The sequence below is a fragment of the Alternaria arbusti genome, assembly GCF_024043155.1.
Source record: "Alternaria arbusti strain BMP 1465 chromosome Unknown scaffold_23, whole genome shotgun sequence".
NCBI lineage: Eukaryota > Fungi > Ascomycota > Dothideomycetes > Pleosporales > Pleosporaceae > Alternaria > Alternaria arbusti.
In genome coordinates, this window is record NW_026249963.1 from 122,310 (window position 1) to 136,479 (window position 14,170).

The 14,170-nt window shown below is 53.2% G+C and overlaps 6 protein-coding genes and 1 non-coding gene across 7 annotated transcripts; 6 read left to right on the plus strand and 1 right to left on the minus strand.

Annotated features, from left to right (window-relative positions):
- Positions 1-793: 793 nt before the first annotated feature.
- On the plus strand, positions 794-2,020 carry J4E86_010577 (uncharacterized protein; the record flags this gene model as incomplete). Its single annotated transcript, XM_051451075.1, has 1 exon — positions 794-2,020. One exon carries the CDS (start codon positions 794-796, stop codon positions 2,018-2,020), a length of 1,227 nt encoding a protein of 408 aa, XP_051297738.1.
- An 881-nt stretch (positions 2,021-2,901) lies between these two features.
- On the plus strand, positions 2,902-4,679 carry J4E86_010578 (uncharacterized protein; the record flags this gene model as incomplete). The annotated part of the gene is made up of 4 exons (XM_051451076.1): positions 2,902-2,999; positions 3,055-3,773; positions 3,823-4,201; positions 4,256-4,679. The coding sequence occupies 4 exons, from the start codon at positions 2,902-2,904 to the stop codon at positions 4,677-4,679; spliced, it is 1,620 nt and encodes a 539-aa protein (XP_051297739.1).
- A 1,096-nt stretch (positions 4,680-5,775) lies between these two features.
- On the plus strand, positions 5,776-7,272 carry J4E86_010579 (uncharacterized protein; the record flags this gene model as incomplete). The annotated part of the gene is made up of 5 exons (XM_051451077.1): positions 5,776-5,822; positions 5,929-6,008; positions 6,096-6,806; positions 6,857-7,170; positions 7,222-7,272. The coding sequence occupies 5 exons, from the start codon at positions 5,776-5,778 to the stop codon at positions 7,270-7,272; spliced, it is 1,203 nt and encodes a 400-aa protein (XP_051297740.1).
- Positions 7,273-8,242: 970 nt separating this feature from the next.
- J4E86_010580 (uncharacterized protein) lies at positions 8,243-8,844 on the plus strand (the record flags this gene model as incomplete). The annotated part of the gene is made up of 2 exons (XM_051451078.1): positions 8,243-8,428; positions 8,500-8,844. 2 exons carry the CDS (start codon positions 8,243-8,245, stop codon positions 8,842-8,844), a joined length of 531 nt encoding a protein of 176 aa, XP_051297741.1.
- Positions 8,845-9,029: 185 nt separating this feature from the next.
- On the minus strand, positions 9,030-9,846 carry J4E86_010581 (uncharacterized protein; the record flags this gene model as incomplete). Its single annotated transcript, XM_051451079.1, has 4 exons — positions 9,030-9,166; positions 9,253-9,434; positions 9,530-9,603; positions 9,664-9,846. The coding sequence occupies 4 exons, from the start codon at positions 9,844-9,846 to the stop codon at positions 9,030-9,032; spliced, it is 576 nt and encodes a 191-aa protein (XP_051297742.1).
- A 725-nt stretch (positions 9,847-10,571) lies between these two features.
- J4E86_010582 (uncharacterized protein) lies at positions 10,572-12,599 on the plus strand (the record flags this gene model as incomplete). Its single annotated transcript, XM_051451080.1, has 3 exons — positions 10,572-10,744; positions 10,814-10,939; positions 10,985-12,599. 3 exons carry the CDS (start codon positions 10,572-10,574, stop codon positions 12,597-12,599), a joined length of 1,914 nt encoding a protein of 637 aa, XP_051297743.1.
- Positions 12,600-13,675: 1,076 nt separating this feature from the next.
- On the plus strand, positions 13,676-13,796 carry J4E86_010583. The gene has a single exon. It is a non-coding gene; the product is annotated as a tRNA-Thr (tRNA).
- Positions 13,797-14,170: the final 374 nt, after the last annotated feature.

The following is a 14,170-nucleotide window of genomic DNA, read 5'->3' on the forward strand; positions in this document are numbered from 1 at the left end:
TGGGTCGCGCCGTCGCGGTCTAGACGTTGATGTCCTGAACGGGATCAGATTACCCGCGCAGTGCAGCGTTTGCTCAAGCCGAATGTCTCGGAAGCATGTTAACATGCGCTTGTGCCAATGACGTCTACCTTCTTCAAGTTGATTGGGCGGTGGTACAAACTGCAGCTGCCTGATCCCTGGACACACCCGTGGACCCTGGAAACTGCTGCCACCACCCAGTGGCAAGCCGCGTAGATACCGTCACATTCCAACGCGAAAGATCTCGATATACTGTTCGCACTCATATCACAATTGATGTCAGTCGGTCCACGGTTCCATTGCGCTCCGCACCGGACCGCACGTGTTGCCTAGGCGCCCCGAACCCCCATCTATCTAGCTGTTCCAAAGTTCATCTGAGTACATGGATGCTGAGCAAACAAGACCAAAATCGGTCTTGGTTCGACAATAACTCCTCGTGCTTGATGAACAGATTTCTGATATTACTAGCCAGTATGTGTACCTGCGGCAATCACGCGCAAGCTGAGTTGATTGACAAGTCATGCATAGTTCATGTGGAGGCAATCGTGGACATGCGCAGGACGCATCACTACAGATACAATCACGTCTTTTCATATCACTTATTAAAGGCGGTGAGTCAACGTTGGAATCCTTATTCGACGCTTTTCGGTTCACTTCACCCTGGTTTCCAGCTCGCTTAGCGCAAGTGCAACCATAACTATCTCTGCTCACAACCAAGGGAACTGTCCGCGTAACATCGTTTCTAAAGTCAACCCCTCACTCCACTGCACGAATCATGTCAGAGGCTCAGGCGAAAAAGAGCAAAATCACGAACGAGAAGCTTGGTGAACAATACAGGGATAAGGCTTTCTCTCCTCCCACTCACTACACTCTCGCAGAAGCTGTCAAATTTGCCAAAATTCGAAAGAGGATGTTCGCGAAGCGAGAGCAATCTCGATCAGACACAACCAAAGACCCCGAGGACACAACCAAAGCCCCCAAGGACACAACCAAAGCCCCCAAGGACGAGGAAGACGACAGCATTTACGCGAATGACGCCGATCTCCTCCGAGACCTACTGCCAACTGCGGTGGAACAAGAGAAGTTCTGGTTATGGGTACACACGGAGGACAAGTTGGCCCGAACAATGCCTGAAGCCAGAGGGGCCAAGAAATACTTCAACGCTCTCGCCCACACTGATTATTCCAACGAGTCATCTCTGAGAAAACTATTCGCAGTGCTCAAAGCATACGCCTATCCTTACATACCCGCCGGGTCTCACAACGGTTACCGCTATCGCATCAACCCGTCCCTGACCACACTAGGACCCGATGACGACCAAATCGACTTTGATGACCCATGCGACTTTGCCGCCGAGCCTATCATTGCCGTAAATCTGGTGGGAAAACAGATTAGATGCGAGGACGAAAGAGAGGACCGCAGCACTCTGGGAAATGACAGCACTGGATTCGTATGCTTCCAAATAGGAAAGCTCCTTGCAGCCGAAGAGGAATACTGGTCAGACAACGGCAAACTATCCAAGGACCAGGACGCCCCATGGACACCGACAGACTGGGTCATGGTCGTCGTTATCGATGCCGACAACACGGCCGGCGCTGTTTGGCTGCTACAGAACTTCGAGCCGACCATCGAGAACACGTCTGATCAGTACATGATCGACGAGGCGGATCCCTACCGATGGGGTTACTTCGAGGGCGAGTTACAGAAGAGTCCCCGGCCAATGCAATGTGGTGGTGTGAAGATCGCGCACAAGATCACTGACCTCTCCAAGACTTTTCAGTGGACCCAGGATGAGTATATTTTGGGCAAGTACGACATCTTGCAGGCAGTACTAGTGGAGCGTCACGGGGATGGGGCGCCTTTCATCGTCAGACAAATACCGGCTAGGCCACCATTCAACCCCCCTAGGCCATACAACCCCTTCCGGCTAAGCCGAGCCAAACAACCCCTACCGGCTAAGGCAGACGACTCGACGCCGGATGTCTCGGGGCTGAGCATTTGAGACGACTACTAGCGGATAAGAGATGCGAGATAGATACTCTTGGAAGAGTGAGCAGGCGGGCTTTCCATCTGTGTTTTGATCTTAGGTTTGAGTGTTGCAGGAGGTGGTGGTTTTCTTTGTTTCCTTTTGTTCTAGATCTCCTTTGGGTTACGAGTTTGTTCCTTGATTTCTTGCAATGCATGTCATAGAAAAGTCAATCAGTATGTTGCCGAAACCTTGGATATTGTTGCGCCGTGAGAGGAGCTAGCTTGGAAGGAGCCTGCTCCCAGTAATCATCATTCTGACGCACATGCCGGATACACTGAATGAAGACACCGTTACAGCGAGCAAACGTATATGAAGATGCCAACATGCGAAGTACGAGCAACAGCTCCACGGCCATCGGTCCTAACTGCGCCGAACCAGACGTTCGGGGGTGCGCCACACGGCCCGCTCGGTCTAACAGTCTAGCTCCATCCAGCCGCCGTTTGGCCCTTTCCACGATCCCGACATCCGTAATCATCTCGACAAGCGACACGGCCAAGCCATGGAGCTGACGACGTCTCTCCTCCTTTGCACGCCTTGCCCTCCCCTCTTCAGACTAGACTCCTAGACACGAGACAAATACCAACTTCCATTCACTCCCTTGGAACTCTCTTATTGCTTTTCCCACCCTATTGTCATCTCATACGTGGATGCATTGAGCGCGTTCTTCTAATCGATACCTGGCCCGACCGAGTCCCTGCATAACGCGAACGTAATACGAAATCCTACCACACAATCCGGCTACCCAATGCGCCCTTCCACGTTTCCCTAACTACGCGAAGACCCCCGAGAGCAGCCCACGCGACTGCGCCCACGTTGCTGCCACGGTGCAAGGACGAGGATAGTCCTAGGGGAAGATGCCGTCTGTTGCGCAATGGCAGGGCACACCCTCAGTCAAGGGCTCGACTGAGAGCATACGCATGGCGTTGCTCACAGCCTCGCTCATCGGCTTGCAGTAAATCTCCGCTTCCCACGAGTTCTACCTGCACCCTGTACTAAACACCATGCAGGTTCACGTGGAATGTCGAAATGACATACTGCACACCCTACCTCCTCGAACTCGGGCTTACGAAATCGAAGATATCCCTCGTATGGGTCGCCGGCCCGCTTTCAGGTCTCATAATGCAGCCTATCGTCGGTGTCGTCGCGGATCGATCTACCTCTCGCTGGGGCCGCCGGAGGCCGTTCATGTTCTTTGGTACAATACTTGTGGCCATGTTCTTGTTGCTGCTGGGCTGGACGAAAGAGGTGGTTCGGTACTTTATAAAAGATGAGGCTGCGGCTAAGAGCGCAACGATATACGTGGCGGTGTTTAGTATATACGGTATTGATTTCGCTATCAATGCCGTGCAGGGGAGTTGTAGAGGCTTGGTCGTCGATACGTTGCCAATTGCGAAACAGCAAATGGGCAGTAGTTGGGCGAGTAGGATGGTGGCGGTCGGGAGTCTGATTGGGTACGGGGCGGGAGCAATTGATCTGAAGAATGTGTTTGGACCTATGTTGGGAGATACACAGTTCAAGCAGTTGACGGGTGTTGCGGCGTTGACGCTCTGCTTGGCCATTGGGACAACGAGTTGGGCTGTCACCGAGAGAGTGCTCATTAATGATGGGGCGGAGGAGGGCAAGGAGCTGGATCTTAAGCAAGTTCTCGGTACTATCGCGCATACTGCTTTGAATCTGCCTAGAAGTATCCAGGCTATCTGCACAGTCCAGTTCTGGGCTTGGATTGGTATGTCATTATTATATTGTTTCTGTGATCAAGAGCTGACAGTGGCTAGGCTGGTTTCCTTTCCTCTTCTACAGCACCACGTGGGTTGGTGAAGTATACCTACGATACGACGCCCCAGCAGAAGTCAAAGCTGCGGGTGACCTCACAGGGAAGGTCGGCCGCATTGGTTCCATGGCCCTCATCGCCTTTTCCATCATTACATTCGTCATGTCTGTTCTCCTGCCTTTCTTCGTACAGAGCCCAGAAGAAGACGAAAAGGGTCCTGGCTTCTCTCGCCCACCTAAGCAGTTAACGGGACTGGCGAAATACAAACCAAGCCTGCTTACCGCGTGGACAACTGCGCATTGTATCTTTGCAGGAAGTATGGTCATGGCACCTTTTGTGAGAAGTTTGAGGCACGCAACCATCATCATTGCTTGCTGTGGCGTGTAAGTGACCACCATCATTACATCACGCATGAAGCCTGGATTAACACAACACAGATCATGGTCCGTCGCCTGCTGGGCTCCTTTCGCCTTCCTCGGCGTAGAAATCAACCGCCTCAATACCTCCACCTCGCACTCCGCCCACCCAAAGCGCACCTCTATCGACCTTCCCGAAGCGCAATCCAACCTCGAAAAGGGCAGCGCGCCTTCCTCCAGCGGCGGAGCAAGCTCAGGGCAATACCTCGGCATCATGAACCTGTATACCACGCTGCCTCAGTTCATGGGCACAGGGATATCGTGGGTAGTGTTTTCCATCCTGGAGCCCGGGAAAAGCCCGGAGTTGAGCGAGGCGCCGCCAGAGGAACACCACAAGACGGATGGCCCGAATGCGATTGCGGTTTGTCTGTTCATTGGGGCTTGTTCGGCGTGTATGGCCGTTGTGGCTACGAGGAGGTTGGGGAGGATACAGGGAAGACTGTAGAAGCATCATTGCCATGTCCATGTCAAAAGGTTCAGTTCTTGCTTGACGATTGCAACTGCTGGGAATAGTGTGTTTGCACAGGCCGCTAGTCGCCAGTAGAGAACATGACTCTTGGTGACATCCACCCCCAACATGCTGCCATCCGTGGTTGCCCAGGGGCGCTTTCCGCTTTTGAGTTTAGGCAAGCGCGATGGAGCCAGAGAGATTTTGCTAAGGGTTTGCTAAGGATTTTCCAGAGACCCGCTTTGTTCTAGAAGGCAGGTGTGGCTACTAATCGAAGCTGACGCTGATCGGACGTGTGTAGAGATCGTATTCGCTCCAGGGCGGCCGTGGCGGTATACAGCACCTACATTGTAAGTACGGTGTGCGCTGCAGTCGCCCACGACCGCGATAGTTCAATCGGGGCATTTTCCGGCCGGCTTTGGGCAGGTCGGAGGAAAAGGCTCGTCAACCAATGCACGCCAACCTAGGAAAAAACTAAACAGCCTAGAGTCTACTTTGATGTTGGGTCACCTACTTTGCAAGTTGTTGTCCTGATGTAGTCTGCAGACCTGTTCAGTTTTTTTCTTCTATGTGGTGAATGCAATGAAAAATATGCGCTCCCCATGTCCCCATGTCCCCTCTCCCAGTACCGGCGGGCAAGGTCGGCCGTGGCCACGGTGCAGGGCAGTCGACGTGGTAGACTACTGCGCGCACAAGCAAGTGAGGTATCGCCGCCAGATAAACTTGAATCGCCCGTCTAGGAGTACAGTGTCGGAGAGATGCAAGGCAGGGCACACGTGCCACGCCTCTGCCCAAAAGACGGTCAAGGTACAAATAGACACGCCGCCCGCCCCTCCCACGCGCACTGCATCTCTCCCCGTCCACGGCAGCGTCGACAGTCTTGTGTGGTCGCAGAGGCCTTGTTTGTTGCCGTCTCGCAGTGTCCGGTTGGAATTCGCACTAGGCGTGACTAGTGCCGTAGAGGGGCGACCTTGCCTTGCCCAGCGCCTGTTCTTCTCGCTCAGCCCGCCGAACAATTCTGCGGCTCACCCACAACATCCACCTTTTGCACCCCAACTCGCCACTCGCAGTCCGACATCACTCATTTGCCAAGATGTCTGAGCCGATCCGCAATAAGAAGATGGACTCCATCTCCGCCCCGTAAGTCGCTTCCCTCCCCTCCGCCACACAATTTTGGCCTCGCCCAAACACCACCATCACACACACCCAACATGGACGTACCACATTCTAACGTGCGCCCTGCCAGCACCCCCCAGAACACACCCGCCAATGCTGCGCCCATATCGTCGCGCGCCCAGCAGCCCGGCGTCAGCAGCATCAAGGAAGGTACGTCGCACTCTGCCACGCTCCTGCCCCTCCAACCCCGCCTTGTATTCTCGTGAAGGCCTTGACCGCTAACTCGCTTTTTCGCAGAGGAGCTAGAGCGCACTGCCGCCGGTCTCTTCGCTGCCAACCCCGCCCTCGTCGCCATGATGCAGAACAAGCTCGGCTCGCTCGTCGGCCGCTCCAGCGGCTACATTGAGTCGCTGCCTGCCTCGGTCCGCCGCCGTGTTGCCGGCCTCAAGGGCGTCCAGAAGGAGCACTCCAAGCTCGAGGCCGAGTTCCAAGAGGAGGTCCTGCAGCTCGAGAAGAAGTACTTCGCCAAGTTCACACCGCTATACCAGACCCGTGCCAAGATCGTCAACGGCGCCGAGGAGCCCTCAGAAGACCGCGTCAAGGTCGGCGAGCAGGTAGACGAGGACGACGAGGATGAGGACCAGCCCGAGGCTGAGCTCAACAAGGACGAGGGCAAGGACGTCAAGGGTATCCCAGAGTTCTGGCTCAGCGCCATGAAGAACCAGATCTCGCTCGCCGAGATGATCACAGACCGCGACGAGGCTGCTCTGAAGCACCTGACCGACATCCGCATGGAGTACCTCGACCGCCCCGGTTTCCGCCTTATCTTCGAATTCGAGGAGAACGAGTTCTTCACCAACAAGACCATCACCAAGACCTACTTCTACCAGGAGGAGAACGGCTACGGCGGCGACTTCATCTACGACCACGCCGAGGGTGACAAGGTCGACTGGAAGGCTGGCAAGGACCTGACCGTCCGCATCGAGAGCAAGAAGCAGAGGAACAAGAGTGAGCATCTTGACATCTGTCGGTATTTGACCACCAACTAACTTTCTCAGACACCAAGCAGACCCGCGTCGTTAAGAAGACCGTGCCTACAGAGTCGTTCTTCAACTTCTTCGACCCACCCAAGCCCCCACAAGACGACGACGACGCCACCTCCGATATCGAGGAGCGTCTCGAACTCGACTACCAGCTCGGTGAGGACATCAAGGAGAAGCTCATCCCCCGCGCCATTGACTGGTTCACCGGCGAGGCTCTTCAGTACGAGAACATCGAGGACTTCGACGAGGGCGAGTTTGAAGACGAGGACGATGAGGACGAGGACGAGCTCAGCGATGACCGCGATGAGGAGGAGGAGTCAGACGACGAGGTAAGCAGTCAAGGCCACTCTACAGAACACAGCCATCTAACGCAGTATCAGAACGACGGCACAAAACCAAAGCAGGAGGCTGCTGAGTGCAAGCAGAGCTAAATGCTGCACCAAAAACTCTCGCATTCCCCAGATCACAATATCCCCGGTCGTTTTGAGCGGCATGTTCGGTCCAGGCTAGCCTCCCAGTCGCCTTCCATCACACTGAGATGTCTTTTAAACGACTCTCTGCGTCCGATATTTCACTTCACGATTTCTTACTCGGCGTAATACTGCATCAAAAGAGTTCAGGGGTGTTCGTTCGGCAATGGTTGGTTGGAGCTCTCTCTGGACTAGATATCTTAAGAACTACTCAGTTCTCCCCCTCCCCCCACCACTTCTTCCCGCCCCTCCAGACATTTGCCCGAATAGGTTCCTGGATTCTTGCCACCAACGATCACTAGCATCTAAGGCGTTGTCTAGGTGGGGTTTTGCAGCATGTTTCCTTGGGTCAGGCATGTCATGTTTACGAGGTTTTTTAGACGGCGTAAATAGTCTTGAGCGCATGTCACGGGTCAATGAAAGAAAAGTTTGAAGCCTCACTTTTGGGTAGTAGCCAGCGTGACCTGTATGATTTAGAGGTGATGCTCAACCTCGGTAGGATTATGCGATAACGGTCGCCTCACCTTGACATGTAGCCTACCACGTCTCGCTTTCAAGAGCTGACGTATATGCTTTGCTTGTCTACATATCCTTGCACCCAGCGTCATACCTGAGATGTCGTGCGTGTGCTTGCCTTGGGGGTCCATGTCAAGATGCGTAGTGCGGGGTGGTGGGGGTTGTGCCGGGTGAAGTTCGGGCGTCGAAAAATAATTCTGGAATGCGACATCATCGGACGCGCCAGAGCGCTTGAACGCTACACCACACTATACCTCTCTCACACGTCAAACCCCTCTCCGACTACCGCGCAAGCGTATCCGGTATCTGAGAATTGAATTCACTCGGCTATCCTATACATCGCCGCCCGCGCAACCCCCGACACCCTACGCGATCTCTCCACGCGACCGACTCTGCGACGAGCCTCCACAACACCATGGCGCGCCAAAACCCCAACATCGTTATTACGGGCACACCTGGAGTAGGAAAGACAACACATGCAGAGCAATTAGCGCAAGCGACAGGATTCCAGCACATCTCTGTGAACCAAATAGTAAAAGACGAAGGCTACCACGAGGGCAAAGACGAAGAAACAGGAAGTTGGATTGTAGACGAAGACAAGGTACGCATAGCCACTGGCCACCCCATCCCACCCAAACTCTATCACCCACACCACTAACCCCACCCCTTTAGCTGCTCGACCACCTAGAATCCCTCTCCCTCGCCGACAAAGGCGGCTACATCCTCGACTGGCACGCGTGCGACCTCTTCCCCGAGCGCTGGATCGACCTCGTCATCGTGCTGCGCTGCGACTCGACGTTACTGTACGACCGCCTTACCGCGCGCGGCTACAAGGGGAAGAAGCTAGAGGAGAATATGGATAGTGAGATTATGCAGGTGTTGCTTGATGAGGCGAGGGAGAGCTATAAAGAGGAGATTGTGGTGGAGTTGAAGAGCGAGAGTAATGAGGATGTGGAGGGGAATTTGGAGAGGGTGGAGCGGTGGGTTGAGCAGTGGAGGAGGGATAGACAGGAGTAGGGGGTTGGGTGGAAGATGGGTGGGTGGGGGACTGAGAATGGACGGATGGGTGGGATATGTGTGATGCGTTATGTGTTATGATACCAATACGGCATTTCTGGGATGATGATGGTGGGTGCGGTGGCTTCATGCACCACCCGACACTCTCCATGGAGAAATATGAGCACAATAATGATTGTTGAGCTCTACGCCCCAGTCTTCTGACTCGCCAGCCATTCCTTCAACTTATCTAGCGCCTTCGCTCGATGACTGATCTTGTTCTTCTCGCTTTTGTCCATTTCAGCGTATGTCTGACCTTCGTACTCGAAGCATGAGTCCCAACCTAAATACACGCTATTAGCCTCTTCCCATCTCCATTACACAACCCTCCAACACACTAGAAGGGAAAGGCGCGATTTGCTGACTTACCGAAGACGGTAGATCCCCGACTTTCCACCAACTTCCCGTCGGTGCGGCCCTGGAAGAGGATGGCTTCGTGGCCGGGGCCTTCGCAGTACCCAAATGTGCATACGGCTTGGGCGGATTTGTCGTCGAAGCCTGAGAGCATTTTGTGTAGGTTGGGAGCGCCGAGGGAGAGCATGAACCATTTGCTAAGGGTGGGGGATATCAGATTGGTGGGTTTCGAAGGACAAGAAGCAGATGGGAAAGATTAGGTGACATGAGATAAGGGAGGATATGGGCGTACATGTAAGGGCCAGGCAGGTCATTCATGGCTTTGAAGCAGAGACATGTGTCTTCTACTAGGACGGGGCCTTGTACCTATAATCAATCACATCGTCAGTACTTGCAGAAGATTTTCTCTTTGGCATCACGACTTACGGCCTCAGCTGCTCTCCGTGCTTTATCTCTTGTGACTTCCTCAACTGTGCCTTGGATTTCGACTAGGTCGACATTTTGGTTGCGGAGCTCGATGACGCCGGAGAGGATGGCTTGGACTTCGGCGAGCTTGTTTTTGTTGCCCGTTATGAAGTTTAGGGCGGTTGGGATGCGGGAGGATGCCATCTTTGTGATTTTGGAAGTGGAGATTGAGAAGGCTTGAGTTTGATAAACTTTAGCAGGCTGTGTCAGCTAAGACTTATCTCGCAACTATACATAAAGTCTTGTATATACATATTGAAGTTCAACGCAGGTTTGAATAACTGGAGCAGAATTAGTCATCTTGCAAATGGAAAGGGCGCTGATGGAAAGAGCGGTATCGACTCGGCCGACAAAGGGCGTGCAATGCCACACTTCAGACCAGCTAGAGGGCTGAGCAACGTACATTGTCAGTGCTGATAACTAAGCACTCGTCTTACACCGCGATGTTGCAAAATCTCTGTCTAACGGCATCGTGATAGGGCTGAGGGGTCTAAGTTTAGGCCCTTCAATAAGCGAGCTAAGCAGGGATCAACGGTCTAGTGCCTGCATTGAATGTTACCGTGGCCTACAGAACATCACGTTCAGCCGCATCAAATCACACCCTGCAAGGTTCCCGAGTCCCTCAAAACGGTTATCGCCGTCTTTATCGACTGTTCGCGACTCCAAAGCCCTGAGCTCGCCGAGCAAGAGCCTCATGGGGTGAGGCTGGAGACATCATTCGATTCTTATTCACGACTTCACCGCGCCCGACACTCCCTCTGCAGTTGTCCGCACGACCTCACCGGACTCTGGACATTTTCCGTTTTCGTCATTCGGAGTAGAGTCATCGCCGAGCACGGCCCTGGACTGTTGGTTTCGTCACCGCCAGTATGGGTTCCCTCAGGACTCTGTTCCTGAGCGTGTATGCCTCGAACAGCGTTATAAGGACGTTGTTTCTGCCATTATGCTACACCACACTATTCAGCCCGTTCATACTCGCTCTAGCCTGGTACTTTGGATTCGGTCAAACTTTGCAGAACTCTATACCCGAAGACTTTTCCTGGTTCGATCTGCTACCTGCATTTGCAATTTCAGCAGTCTTTGTGTTGCTACCGACAAGGCTACTTTCAAGTCCAGGAACAGTGACCAAAAGCCAAGATGGGAAGAGACGGGTACAATCGTTGCCATACTGGATACCCGGGGTGCGCCACCTCTCGAGCATCGCATTTGGAGGCGAGGAGTGGTTAGCCAGCATTCGGTAGGTGTGCTCACAGCGTACGTGGATTTATCTGACCCAAGACAGTGACTCTGCGACCGCAAGCATAGTGGCGTACAAAGCCGCTGGGACCAAACACAACGTCTTATTATCGGAACCCCTACTTGACCAGCTCTACAACAACTGGAACAACATGGAGCTGACAGACAACAACCAACCAGCTATCCTCCGAAACGCCTTCAGCCTACCGAAAGCCATGGAAAGTCATTATCTCGAGCTGCAAAATGAGATCAACCAGGTTGTCAAAACGGAACTGTACGACGAAGCAGCCAGAGACAACTTGATTAAAGCATCGCTGCGCATCTTGACCGAATCGCTTCCGGACCTCGTCACATTCAACTCATCAATCGTCGATCAAATGCAATGGGAGCGTGTCTCAAACGTGGAACTTACGGACGGAACTTCGGAGGCCGAGTGCGATCTTTTCACACTCCTCAATGAGTTCTGCTGCAATGCTATTCTACCCCCGATTGTCGGAGCACAGTTTACAGAGTCCTATCAACTCCTTGCCACCGATCTGGCGAGCTGCAACGAACGATTTTGGGCTCTCGCGCTTGGATTGCCGCGACTAGCACCTATCCAAGGCTTACCGGGAGCAGCTCTAGCACGAAAGAGATTGCTAAGGAACTTTGCAAAGCAATTTGAAGACTTGTCGAATCCACCAGTGAGGAGGGTACCTAACGACGACGAGAGCGTGAGCGGGGAAGAAGACACAGACGCCGATGTAGTTACCCCTCTTATGAAGTTGAACGAACTCTTCACCAAGCATGAACTACCAGCCGAACTACGAGCTTCGATCGGGCTTCACGTGGTTCACGATATCTACTCAGAGGTCATGCCGATTGTGTTCTGGACGGTTGTACACATCTACTCATCATCTAAGGCGGAGGGTGCGAAGCCTTCACAAGATTCGCCTCTTGAGAGGATCAAAGCAGAATCCAAAGCATGGGCTCAAGCCATACAGCCCCCGTCGATACACCCATCCTTCCCAGCACCACCAGAGATACGCTACGGGTCAGTGAAGGAAGTGCTTACACCGACCTCGCTACCTTATCTTCGCTCATGTATCAACGAAGCTCGGCGACTACACAACTGCTCTATCAGCACATATAAAGTCCAAAAATCACTTCATCTGAAGGATGACACGGAGCAATGGGAGCTTGAAGCAGGCTCGTACGTCGACTTAGGCCTCTCTCGATCTCTCGTAAACTCGTCACCGACATCTCATACCTCACCACGAACCTTCAAGCCCGACCGTTTCGTGGATACCCCAGCGTCATCATCCATCGTTTCGGCCACCGATATCTCGCAATCCTACAAAACCAACCTCATCATTTCCATCGTGTCCGGCATCACCCAACTCTGGGAAATTTCACCTGCGCCAAAGAAGAGCTTTTTCGACCACATCCAAGAAGCAGGGAACGAAGCGTCATTCGGTGCCGAGGCGCCTACTGCAGAGCAAAAAGCCGCTAAAGAGGAAGCGAGCAGGGAGAAAGAAGATGCCAAGCGGAAGGACGCCAAGTGGGTGCTTCCCAAAGCGGTTGATGGAGCGGGAATAAAGGTTCCCAAGGGAGACACCCGGGTCAGGATACGGAGAAGGGAAGGGTTGCCTGCTAGCAAGGTTGTGCGGAGGATTGGTTAGCGTTGATACTGGGGCTTTCACCGGAGCCAACGTGCGTGCATGACGAGCACCGGTTGTACATACTAGCCGCGTAATACACACATCCGTATCCAGAGAACTCTATGGTATGGAAGGCTTTGCGGACCCGCGATAGTATATGTCCGTAAGTATTGACCGTGGCACGGGCCGGTCAGACAACAACGACATGTATCGGACCGTGAAGTGCGTACAGTCAGAGCCGACAAGTAAGCAGGCAAGCATCCAGGTAGCAACCACAAACCACGATCACCATCGACGATGAGAACCACTCTATCCCACCCATGCAGCGCCTATGCAATCCACCTAGTCTGACATTCTCACCCCAGCCCAACCCAACATCTCCACCCACTACTCCACATCCCTCCCCAAACTCTCCACCTCCCTAACCCAGCTACCCACGATCGATCCCGATGCCCATACTCTCGTACCTGCACGCGTTCGCTGTCGCGAAGTAACGCTGGCTGACGTCTCCCCACCTCTCGTCAAAGTAGCGGTGAGGATATCGCGAGTGTGAACCAACGTCGAAACCTGAATCAGCAACCACGAACTTGTCCTCTTACCCGCTTCCGCGCAAACTACGCGAAATACAAGACTGCGCAAGGCCACATCATCTCATAACGATCAGCGCGGCCTTGGAAGTCGAGACGCTTCGATTTTGCGTCGTATGTAGGTCACTTGTATTGATTGTCGCATTGGCATTGGCATGCTCGCACACCGCAGCTTGAGGTTCGGAAAGGTCCGCTTCGGCGTGACACTGTTTATCAGAATTTGGGTTGCAGATCGAAGTTTATGGGATGGGGGTTGTGAGATAGTTAGGGGGTACATCGGAGGGAGGGTTAGTCGGATGCTGTTGTGCATGATGGTCGGACGTGCAGGGACGTTCGCTGGCGAGTCGTCATCCGAGCTCGCTTATTCGTTGTGACGTGCAAAGGCCCCACCCCACACAGATGTAATCATTCTGATCGATTACGAACCGCTGTAATCAGCCCTTGCATTCGTGTACCGCTATATAATATTTAGCTTTACTATCCTTCATCAATCAGCAGAAGATGCTCACAGCCTTCCTAGCTCAGTGGTAGAGCGCGTCACTAGTAACGCTAGATCCGACTTGGATCGAGCTAGTCCCGAAAAGGACGTCACGTGATGACGAGGTCGTCAGTTCAATTCTGGCGGAAGGCAACTCCTTCTTTTTGACAAAAAGATTTTTTTTTCTGGGCTAGAATGCATGCGAAGAGCGCGTAGAAGTAGCTGTAAAAGTGCGGGAAGGTGTGTGCGTACACAGCGTGCGATAGCCGCATCTTTGTAGACCTAGACGTAGACTCTTCCCCCTACAATACCCACTCGCATTGCGCGTGAACGTGCTTACTCGAAGCTACGTCTCTTTTTACTTATACTAACAGCAGGGTTGCGATTATATACTCAAAAGCTAAGTGTATGCAGATTATGGTCGCGCGAAAGCCCCTTCTACGTCGCTCTTTCCAGATACCTCTGCACCCCCACAACACTACTATCCTACACCAATACACTTGCATTGCGCATGAACATGCTCACTT